The sequence below is a fragment of the Heterocephalus glaber genome, unplaced genomic scaffold (assembly GCF_053883595.1).
Source record: "Heterocephalus glaber isolate CG9 unplaced genomic scaffold, H.glaber_assembly_v1.0 deba00001463, whole genome shotgun sequence".
Classification (NCBI taxonomy): Eukaryota; Metazoa; Chordata; class Mammalia; order Rodentia; family Bathyergidae; genus Heterocephalus; species Heterocephalus glaber.
The window spans coordinates 19,076,978-19,089,261 of record NW_028258310.1 but is presented as its reverse complement, the minus strand read 5'-3'; the positions used below and the strand labels follow the sequence as shown (position 1 = coordinate 19,089,261).

The following is a 12,284-nucleotide window of genomic DNA, read 5'->3' as shown; positions in this document are numbered from 1 at the left end:
TTGAATATATATATATATATATATATATATATGTACTGGGGATTGGACTCAGGACCTTACACTTGCAAAGCAGGTGAGGCGTCACTTGAGCTAAACTCCTGGCCCCTTGAGACTGAATTGAATCTGTATAACAGTTTTGGATGTATGGCCATTTTGATAATATTGGTTCTGCCTATTCAGAAGCAGGGACATTTTTCCATTTTCTGATGTCCTCTTCAATCTCCTTTTTCAGAGTAGTGTAGTTTTCTTTGTAGAGGTCTTTCATTTCCTTGGTTATAAACCTATATTTCTAAGCACAATCAAGAGGAATGAGAGTATCATTATTGGTTTAGATTTATCAGATATATAAACTAGAAAGAAGTATTAGATGAAAGGAATCTTGGCATGGTGGCCCACCCTTGTAATCCCAGCACTCCGGGAGACCCAGGCAGGGGGATGGAAAGTTCAAATCCAGCCTGGGCAACTCAGCAATTTAGCCACCCCCTGACTCAAAATGAAAAAATAAAATAAAATGTATCAAACATGTAGCTCAGTGTCAATGCCCTGGATTTAATCCCTAGTACTGCACAAAACGAAGAGGAGAAAGAGGAAGAGGAAGAAGAAGAGAAGGAGAAAGATAATGGACAACAAAGAACAGCCATGAAATGAACTGAGTAATTTCAGAATTTAAAATATATATATATACATTTTTTAAAGTATGGATAGGGGACCCAGAAGTGCATCCCGAGGAGTGGAAGTCACAGCAATGTGCACCTCTCCCAGGACCCCTGGAATCCTGTGTCCATGTACCACCTCAACTCTGCTGGGACATCCAGCAGGTATCTCTACCTTCATAGTCCCCATGTGACTTCCTGAGCTCTGCAAATGACTTTCTCTGTAGTCTTCAGTATGTCAACCCAGGCTTGCCTTGAACACATGGCGATCTGCCTGCTTTGGCCTCCCAAGTGCTGAGACTGCACATGTGGATCACCATGCCTGGCTAGGATTAACTTCTAAAGACTCATGTTACATAGTGAAGAAGCCTGGAAGAGGAGGAAGAGGAAAGAAAAGGAGTTGAAAATGGCTATTTTTGAGGGTCTCTTGACATTCAGGGATGTGGCCATAGAATTCTCCCAAGAGGAGTGGGAAGACCTGGCCCCTGCTCAGAGGACTTTATACAGGGACATGATGCTGGAGAACTACAGGAACCTGGTCTCCCTGGGAATGTCTCCTTTTGACCTGAGTGTTATCTCCATGATGGAGCAAAGGAGAGAGCCCTGCAGTGTGGATGGCCAAGTGAAAGTATCCAGGAACTCAAATGGGTGGGAATGTGTCAACAGTGTGAACACAGACACTTCTCCTAAATGTATCATCAAGGAATTTCCACCAAAAAGGAAAAGTGATACAGGAGAAATGTTCCACTCAGTAATGTTGGAAAGACATAAAATCCATGACATTCAAGAATCGTGCTTCAGAGAAATTCAGACAAATATACATGACTTCAAGTGTCATTGGAGAGAGGATAAAAGATGACACAGGATTATGTGTGACTCAGAAGAAAAATCTCACTGATAGAAGAGACAAACATGATAGAAGAAATGCAGGAATGAAACATATTAAGAATTGGTTTGGATTAAGCTTTCAATCACATCTGCCTGAACAGCAGCTATTTGGAACAGAAAGGAACATTAATGAGTGGAGTTACTTTGAGCAGTCTGTTAGCAGTGATTCCTCAGTTTCATCCCACCAAAAAAATCCTTCTAGTGTCAAAACAAACATTTCTCATGTACATGAAAATGATTTTCTTGATTCTTTATTTTTCACCCAAGAACTAGTGATGAACTTTAGTACAAAACCTTTAAAATGGAATGAGTGTGACAAGTCTTTTAACCAAGGCTCATGCTTTAATATGCATCAGATAGTCCACGCTGAAGAGAAATGATTTCTATGTGATATATGCGGCAAGGTCTTCAATCAGAAATCCAACCTTAAAAGTCATCAGAGAATGCATACTGAAGAGAGACCTTACAAATGTACTGAATGTGGCAAGGTCTTCAGTCACAAGTCACACCTAGCAAATCATCAGAGAACCCATTCTGGAGAGAAACTTTTCCAATGTAATGAATGTAGCAAGGTCTTTAGTCACAGTTGCTACCTTGCACAACATCTGATAATTCATACTGGGGAAAACCTTTCAAGTGTAATGAATGTGGCAGGGTCTTTAGTCACAGATCATACCTGGAAAATCATCAGAGAATCCATACTGGAGAGAAACCTTACAATTGCAGTGAATGTGGTAAAGTGTTCGGTCATGGGGCATCCCTAGCAAAGCATCAAAGAATCCATACTGGAGAGAAACCATATGAATGTAATGAATGTGGTAAAGAGTTCAGTTGTAACTCACACCTTGCAGAACATCTGATAATTCACAGTGGAGAGAAACCTTTCAAATGTAATGAATGTGGCAAGGTGTTCAGTTGCAGTTCCCATCTTGCTCGTCATTATAGCATTCAAACTGGAGAGAACCCTTACAAATGTAGTGAATGTGGAAAGGTCTTTAGTCAAAATTCATACCTTGCATGTCATCAAAGAATTCATACTGGAGAGAAACCTTACAAATGTAATGAATGTAGCAAAATATTCAGTCTAACTCATCTCTAGCACAACATTGGAGAATTCATACCAGAGAGAGACCTTACAGATGTAATGAGTGTGGCAAGGTCTTCAATCAAATATCACACCTTATAAATCATTGTAGAATTCACAGTGGAGAGAAACCATACAAATGTAATGAATGTGGGAAAAGTGTTACATCAAATTTTGTATCTTGCCCAACGTCAGATAATTCATACTGGAGACAAACCTTTCAAATGTGGTAAATGTGGCAAGGTGTTTAGTCAGAATTGCTACCTTGCACAACATCTAATAATTCACACTGGAGAAAAACCTTTCAAATGTAGTGAATGTGCTAAGATCTTCAGTCAAAAGTCATACCTAGCAAATCACTAGAGAATCCACACTGCAGTGAAACCTTACAGATGTAATGCATGTGGCTAGGTCTTCAATCAAATTTCACACCTTGCAAATCACTGTAGAATTCACACTGGAGAGAAACCATACAAATGTAATCAATGTTGAAAAGTATTCGATCAAATTTCACATCTTGCCCAACAAACAATTCACACTGGAGAGAAACCTTTTAAATGTAATGAATGTGGCAAGGTATTTAGTCACAACTCCTACCTTGCACAACATCTAATAATTCATACTGGAGAAAAGCCTTTCAAATATAATGAATGTGGCAAGGACTTCAGACACGAGTCATACCTAGTAAGTCATCAGAGAATCCATACTGGAGAGAAACCTTAAAACTGTAATGAATATGTTAAGATTTTTAGTCAAGGACTGGGGATTTAGCTCAGTGGTTCCGGTGCCTGCCTTGCAAGAGCAACGTCCCAAGTTTGATCCCCGGTACCAAAAAAAAAAAAAAAGATTTTTAGTCAAATTTGATATCTTGTACACCAAAGCACTCAAAGCAGAGAAAAATCTTACAAATTCAATGAGTGTACTGAAGCTGTTAGTGTGTGTTTAGGTCTAAGCATGTAATTCATACTGGAAAAAATATTGCAAGGTCTTCCTTCACAATTCCTAACTTAGAATTCATTGGAAATTTCATCCTGGAGAAAAAGTAGTGAATGAGGCAGAAGTCTTCAGTGTTCGAGTCTTAGCATACATTGGACTATTCCCACTGGAAAGTTAATTTCATATGTAATAAATGAGGCAATCCTTGAATTATCATTTAAGTCTTACTAGCCATGAGCTAATCCATAGTGGAGAGAAACCTTACCAATATATTGGGTGTAACAGTCCCTTAAGGTGAAAATGTGACATTACACAAGAAAGAAACACAAATGGAATGAGACTCACAAATCTTTTAGTATGCATTCAATCCTAAGTACACATCAGAAAGTATATATTTTTAAAAACCTTAGAAAAATGTAATCAGGGCCAGGGATTTAGCTCAGTGGTTCTGTGCACCTGCCTCACAAGCGCAAGGTACTGAGTTCGATCCCAGTACCAAAAAAAGAAAAAAGAAAAGAAAAATGTAATCAATTTGGAAAATCCTATCTTCAGTGTTCACACTTCAGTACACAACAGATAACCCATACTGGAGCGAAACCATAGAAAAGCAATGAATGTGCACATTCACACCTTGCACTGGGAAATTTGTACATGACTGATATCTTAGAAAAGCAATGGGGATGGCTAAAACTTCATGATGAATTCCAGCAATAATCAACACTCCAATTCCTACTAAAGAGCAACAGATATTTAAAAATATAATGCATATACAACAGATTTCCAAGCCTTAAAATTTATTAGGCACCAAGTAATATATTTTTGAGGAAGCCATACAAAGGTAATTGGCATGCTAAGGTTGTTAGCCGAGCATCAAGTCTATGAAATAGAATAATTGAACTGTGGAGCAACCTTACAAATGTAATCAATATTGTGAGGGTTTTTTTTTAATAAAATGTTCATTTTGTTATAAAAGGGTTTGTTCTGGAGTGAAACCAGACAAAAAAAAACTTCACTTTTGCCAGGTGTGGTGGTTCATGCCTGTGGTCCTAGCACTTGGGAGGCTGGGGCAGGATGATAGCCACAAGTTTGAGGCCAGCCTGGGCTACATAGTTAAAAGTCACCCCAAGTAGGCCCTGTCTCAAATACAAAAAACATTCATTCTTCAAAGATGTGTCCTTTAGATTCACTAATGAATTCATACTGCAGAGAACTCTTACAAATATAATGCTGTTATGGGCCAGGGATTTAGCTCAGTGGTTTTGCCGCCTGCTGCTCAAGCGCAAGGACCTGAGTTCAATCTCCAGTTCCAAACCGCCCCCCCAAAATATATATATATAATGCTGTTATAAATTAACCAATTCTCACAATGTACTCCATATCATAGAATTTATATGAAGAATAAATAAGTATCCAAGGTAAAAAAAAAAAGTATGGATAGGCTTCAAATATACAATTTGTGTCAATATTTATATAATGCAGTTACTGGTGACTTCAATTTTTATCAGTGTTTTCTACCTTTTTATAGTGAAAATTTATTTTATATCATTGAACTTACAGTAAGAATTTTCTGTGATGTAAATTCTTTTACAGTGGTTAATTTCTCTAGTAAACATTTCTTTAAAAAAAGAAAAGTGTCACAGTGTATCATCTTCAAAAATTAATTTCAAGGGCTGGGGCGTAAGTCAGTGGTAGAGTGTTTCCTAGTGTGCTTAAGGGCCTGGGTTTGATTCCTAGGATTGAAAACAAAACAAACCAAAAACGTCGTGGAAAAATTCTGTAAGGATTCTTAAATCGAATTTTAATAAGCTTAAACATTTTATTTAAAGTTTGTGGAAAGACCGTTTCATTAATATTTCGTGAAAAAGAAATCATGGTTCTCACCCTTCATTAAAAAAAAAAAAAAAAAAAACAGCTGGTATTCTACTGAGACAAGTCCGGGAAATAAAGCAAGTTAACAATCTCTCTGGAGGACTTTCAGAAATAATCTGCTGTGGATGCCATGCTGAGCCTCTGGGTGTCGCTGTCTGCAAATCCGTGGCTAGGGTGAGTAAAGCAACGCCATTCTGACGCAGCGATCCTCCCAGGATTTTGAGAAACACATCAGAAGACTGCACGGTCCCTCTCCTGCAATCCGACCCAAATAATCTTGGTTAGGAACATCAGAATGTTTAAGGATCCCGAATGAGACGCTGCCTTTTCTTTCCAGTGCACATTTGTAATCCAGAAGGAGAGAGGAACAGCCCGGAGGGGTATTGAATCTGAGCGGCAGCATGGGGAAGTCGGCCAACCGCAATAGAGGCACAGAGAGTGCAGGAAGCGCTATTTTCCTTCCTGCTGCCTCTGTTCAGCCCAGAGAACTAGGCGGCAGACGTGCTGTGAGATTCCGGAAAAGAAGCGGAGGTCGAGGATCTTGCGGAAGATCTGTGCTTGGTGACCAGAAACTACAGGTGAGTACTGAGAACCGTCTCAGCTTGCAAAGAGAGCAAAGACCAACCTGAAAATGACTGGGTGGATCTAGAAGACAAAGGAAATTCCTGAGCCACTTGAATTTGAAAATCATATTTACTGAAAGTCGTATAAAATTTTTCACATAAACATATCTTGGTATAAATTATACCATAATAGTTTTTGGTACAGACATTTTGTTTTGAAGATTCTGGAAGATAGCGTTAACAGAGCAATCTGTGGATTTGGACACTGGCAGTAACTCTCTATAAATTTATCAGATTAGTTTCAATAATCATCTATGACTCTCAGAAGGAAAGCATTGGAGCAGTAAATATTCTGAATTGTTAGAGAAACCGTGCACCACAGGACCAGAAGCACAACTTAATGGTGGGCTTGGAGCAGAACAGCTCAGGGCAAGAGAGAACCTTGGGTACCAGTTTTAATCCTTGGACACTGAACCACAAGGTATATAGTGAACCAACCTACAGGAAAGCCTGTCCTCCACCACCTCCCCTGTATTCTTCAGGTGATCTTCATTGACATGATGACATGCTTAGCGTTCTCTTATACTCTCCACCCAGTCTCACAGAGCATACAGAATATGGAGCTACTGCCCCAAAATTACAGCAATGCTTGATTTTGATAAAACAAGAAAAAAATGATATTAACCATATAATTAAAATGGTGATCAAGGACTATAATGCAGTGCAGATTTCTATCAGCTGGGTGTTTAGTCCTATTAGAATAAAAACTGTAGTTGTCTAACCAAAACAAATGAACTGAGAGCCTAGCTTAAGTGGAGAGGTGAACATTTTTGTAGAGAGAAATGATGCCAATGGAAAACAATTCACCTCCAAGAATTACTACATAAGTGTTAGCTTCTGATGAAATTCTACACTGGAAGCAAACTCTGGAGTACAACATCACCATCAGAGCCCTCAACAAGGACAAGCTGTCCCTTCCTCCAGGAGCATAATCATCACCCTGAATATTATTTATATCAACAAAAACCCTGCTCATGTTTCTGACAGGCTACTTTTTTGATTCACATGACCAGAAACACCCATCCAGGCCTCTGTCACATATTTCAGTGCTTCTGACAGGGCTTAGCATTTTCCATTCTTCCTATTTCTTCCTGATCAGCAACTTTGGTATGGAGGGGCATTGATCTGTCAGTGAGGGTAGACTGGTGGTGTTTGTGGACACTAACTTTGATCTCTCAAGGTGGTGAAGAGAGTTTGATTGACTGTCATACTGAGACTGCCTCTGATGGTGGATAACTGCCAAGAAAATGCATCGGAAGATTCTATGCCAGGAGTTGCAGCTAGGCAAAGCCCTCTTTGAGACTTTACTGTATGCACCAAAGTAGATAGCAACTGGGGCACAGGGTTCACTGTCCTATCATGTATTTCAGGCCAGATAACCTGATTCTTCAACCTAGGGATTCATAAAAGCTAGATGTGTGCTGTGCTGTTGCAGGTGACAGAGATGCAGCCCACAGAAGTTTGCTGGTCCTTCATACAATGACGAGTCCTCATGCTGCACCTGGTCTTTTCCAAGAGTTTGCAGGCATTGCTGCCAGACCTCTGCTACCACCAGCACCCATTGACAGGCAGGTAGAGCTGCAGGTTTATCTGGTAAAACTGGCGTTGGCCTTAATCTCTGTGTTCCTTCTCACAGAGACTCTGGCCATCAGCTTCTAGCCCCAGCACTCCTCTAGCCAGATTCTAGGGGCTGCCTTCACCCTATTTCTTATCAAAAACCTGGATTTGGAGTTGCCCCTAACTTAAAAAGAGAGAGATTTGCCATGTTTGTACAACCTATGTGTGTCTTCAACTATCTTAGTTTCTTCAAATTAACTCAAGAAACTTCTTTCAACTGGATATTCTCTGTAGTGTCAGGAATGAAGCCTAATATGTACACTGCATTCAAATATGTTCATGTGAGTTTTAACATTTTTATTTAGTACATCCTTTTATAAATCATTTTTGTTTGTCTTTTGTTATTGGAGGTCAGGAGCTCTACAAGTTTAATTACTAATATTTATGATTGTTTTGGTTTGGCTCATCAGCTCACAGTTTCTTTGGGGGAAAGTCTGTGTGCATTAACATATGTTCTGAAAAATTGTTTCCTATTAAAGAATCCCTTCCTTGCAATATTGAAAGTCAATTGCATCTTTAAATTCTATTCTTGGGGTCCATTTACTTGTCGTTGAGAAGCTGAGAATATGTAGATTTGATTATACAAGAACAGAAAGGTCTCTTTCCAAGAACATCCTTGTGATTTTTGAATCTTTTCTTTCTTTCCTTATTTTCTGAGTTTTTATCAGTCACAGTGTCTATTATTGGCTGCCATTATCTGGCTCAGGTTGTTCCCGAAAATCTCAAACTCTGGGGGTGCAGATAGCATAATTTAACTCTTAGATAGGGATACATGACTCTAAGCCTGAGACATTTTAATTAGTAATCTTTTTAGTAATATTTTATTAAACTGCAATGCATAAAAGAAGGAAGGCAATGTCCTCATCTTTCTTTCAAGTTAGAAAATATGGTTATTTAAGAAAACAAACTTCTCCTGGGAACAATATCATGTGATTATAAAAGAATAGCATACTATCCTGATAGCTTGCTTAAAAATAAACAAGTGGTTCTTTATAGTTATGAAGAATATCACAACCTCGCTCTTAAATTTGAAATCTGAATTATATATTCATGTCAAATTTTTCTACTGAAATTTCAAGAACACACCATTGGATTATTCAAAATATATTGCCTTAGGTTAGATTTTAAAACCTTTAAAGACTCACAGCTGGGCATGGAGACACATCCCTGTATTCCGGGTAATTCAGGAGGCAGAGGCAGGAGGTTCAAAAGTTTGAGGCCAGCCTAGGCAACAATGAGACCTTGTCTTAAAATAAAGTTTGTTTGGGCCGGGGATTTAGCTCAGTGGTTCTGGCGCCTGCTGCGCAAGCACAAGGTCCCAAGTTCGATCCCCAGTACCAAAAAATAAAAATAAAATACAGTTTGTTAAAATTCTGGGATGTAGCTAGTGGTAGAGTGCTTGCCTAGTATAAGCAAGGCCTTGGACTCAATCCCCAGGACATAAAATAAAATAAAATAAAGGTAGGGTTAAAACATATTCTTCAAAATCCTGATGTTTTGGATAAATATTCAGAGCACAAAGAAAAGAAAATTAGGTGGTCAATACAAAATTTGAAAGTCTGTCTCACACTCTAAAAGTTTATTTTTCCTGCTAGTCATTTTCATCCTTCAAAGGGCAGCTGTTCTGTCTACATGGCCCTGAAATATATTAAATGGTCAAGCTACACAACAGGAAAAGCAGAGGGATGCTTTTCTCCCCTTTGTCGTATTAAAGAGCTCTTAACTATCATTCCCTGAATAGCAAAGAAAGGAAGCAGACAGCTTGGAAATATTGGGATTTTCCAACATTTGAAATTTAGTGTCGTTTAGACACGTTTAAGTAAATGAACATAGCTTTTGGTTTTAATAAATAATTATTTCCTTGACAGCAAACTATCAGGTTAAGGAGTTATTCCAGGAGTGCAGTAACTGGTTGGGACTCTGGTCGCCGCTGTTCACCAATCTGGGCGATATGGTACTAAGCACAAGCCCAATTTTAAAGAGGGGCGGGGTTTGTGCCTCTTAGATCCTCCATCGCCGCCAGATTGAAAAAATGTCTACCGGAGGCTGCCCAAAACTATTTCTGGGCCACTCTCCACTCGGAATTATCCTAAAAGTTGAGTTAATTTAGGCTCTGGAAAGTAGACAAAGGATACCCTTGACATCAGACTGGGAAAACACTACGAAGCCAGAGAGCAATGGCGATTCCTGTGAAGCTGCCCGGCTGCAATGTGTTGATGCTTCTGTGCCTTTTTCTGCGGCTACTAATGGAAGCCAGGGCTGAGAACATCCTCTACTCGGTGTCAGAAGAGTCAGAGAAAGGGTCTTTCGTGGGCGACATCGCCAAGGACCTGGGGCTACAACCACTGGAGCTGGCGGAGCGCGGAGTCCGCATCGTCTCCCGAGGTAGGACGCAGCTTTTCGCTCTGAACCCGCGCAGCGGCAGCTTGGTCACCGCGGGCAGGGTAGACCGGGAGGAGCTGTGCGCCCAGAGCGCACGGTGTCTGGTGAACTTTAACCTCCTCGTGGAGAATGAAATGAAGCTTTTCCCTGTTGAAGTGGAAATAATTGATATTAACGACAACGCTCCCCAATTCCAGTTAGAAGAACTGGAATTTAAAATGAATGAAATCACTCCTCCAGGTACCAGGATCCCTCTGCCTTTTGGGCAAGACCTTGATGTAGGTACGAACTCGCTCCAGAGCTACCAGCTCAGCTCCAACCCTCATTTCTCCCTGGATGTGCAACAGGGAACTAATAGACTCCAACGCCCAGAGATGGTGCTGCAGCGTCTCCTAGACAGAGAAGAAGAAGCTGTCCACCACCTTGTCCTCACTGCCTCTGATGGTGGCAACCCAGTCCGTTCAGGGACTCTCCACATTCGTGTTCAAGTGGTGGATGCGAATGACAACCCTCCAGCATTTACTCAGCCAGAGTACCACAAGAGTGTCCCAGAGAATGTCCCACTGGGTACTCGGCTCCTCATGGTGAGTGCCACTGACCCAGATGAGGGAGCCAACGGGGAAGTAACATACTCTTTTCACAATATAGACCATAAAGTGGCCCAAATATTTCAATTGGATCCTTACACGGGAGAAATATCAAATAAAGAACCACTGGATTTTGAAGTATACAGAATTTATCCAATGGAAATTCAAGCTCAGGATGGTGCTGGGCTCATGGCCAGAACTAAGGTGCTGATCAAAGTTTTGGACGTAAATGATAATGCCCCAGAAGTGAGCATTACCTGTGTCACCACTGCAGTCCCAGAAAACTTTCCTCCTGGGACCATCATTGCTCTTATCAGTGTCCATGACCAGGATTCTGGAGACAATGGTTTCACCACATGTTCCATTCCTGGAAATCTACCTTTCATATTAGAAAAGTTGGTTGATAATTATTACCACTTAGTAACAGAAAGAACACTGGACAGAGAACTTACTTCTAAATACAATATCACAGTGACAGCAACAGATCGGGGAACTCCAATGCTATCTACCCAAACTTACATTCCACTACTAGTGACAGATGTTAACGACAACTCCCCAGTTTTCCATCAGGATTCCTATTCTGTCTATATTCCTGAAAATAACCCTAGAGGGGCCTCCATCTTCTCCGTGAGTGCCCAGGATGCTGACAGCAGTGAGAATGCACAAATCACTTACTCCCTGGCTGAGGACACTATTCAAGGGGCACCCTTGTCCTCCTACCTTTCCATCAACTCTGACACTGGGGTCCTCTATGCATTGCGATCCTTTGACTACGAGCTGTTCCAGGACTTGCAACTGAGAGTGATGGCCCATGATAGTGGGGTTCCATCACTCAACAGTAATGTGTCTCTGCATCTGTTTGTGCTAGATCAGAACGACAATACACCTGAGATCTTATACCCTATCCTCCCCACCGATGGTTCCACAGGTGTGGAGCTTGCGCCTCACTCAGCAGAGCCAGGATATCTGGTGACCAAGGTAGTGGCAGTGGACAGAGACTCAGGACAGAATGCCTGGCTGTCCTATCACCTGCTCAAAGCCAGCGAGCCAGGGCTCTTCTTGGTGGGGATTCACTCTGGAGAGGTGCGCACTGCAAGGGTCCTGCTGGACCGAGATGCCCACAAGCAGAGCCTCCTGGTGGCTGTGCAGGATCACGGCCAGCCCCCTCTCTCAGCCACTGTCACACTCACCATAGCTGTGGCTGACAGCATCCCCGAAGTCCTGGCAGACCTGGCTGGCATTAGGACCCCAGCTGACCCCGATGATTCTGACCTCACTCTCTACTTGGTGGTGGCTGTGGCTGTTGTCTCCTGTGTCTTCCTGGCATTTGTCATTGTGCTGCTGGCACTTAGGGTGAGGTGCTGGCACTCTCTGCGCCTGCTTCAGGCTTCTGGAGATGGATTAGTGAGTGCGCCTGTGCCACACTTTATGGGAGTGGAAGGCGTGCGGGCCTTCCTGCAGACCTATTCCCATGAGGTCTCGCTCACTGCTGATTCTAGAGAGAGCCACCTCATCTTCCCACAGCCCAACTATGTGGACACCCTCATCAGCCAGGAGAGCTGTGATAAAAAGGATTTTCTATCACCACCCCAATCTTTACTTGAAGATAAAGAGGAAACATTTTCTCAGGTAAATTTGTAGTGGA

General features: G+C 41.3%; 1 protein-coding gene and 1 pseudogene across 1 annotated transcript in view; both read left to right on the top strand.

Moving 5' to 3' along the window:
• The first annotated feature begins 1 nt into the window (after position 1).
• Positions 2-5,039, top strand: LOC147826688 (uncharacterized; annotated as a pseudogene).
• A 3,927-nt stretch (positions 5,040-8,966) lies between these two features.
• LOC101699484 (protocadherin gamma-C4) overlaps positions 8,967-12,284 on the top strand; it is a 168,266-nt gene continuing 164,948 nt past the window's right edge. Inside the window, exon 1 of the mRNA XM_021266119.2 lies at positions 8,967-12,268. Coding sequence (XP_021121778.1) covers positions 9,848-12,268 — 2,421 coding nt within the window. The 5' untranslated portion in view covers positions 8,967-9,847. The remainder of the gene's footprint in view (positions 12,269-12,284) is intronic.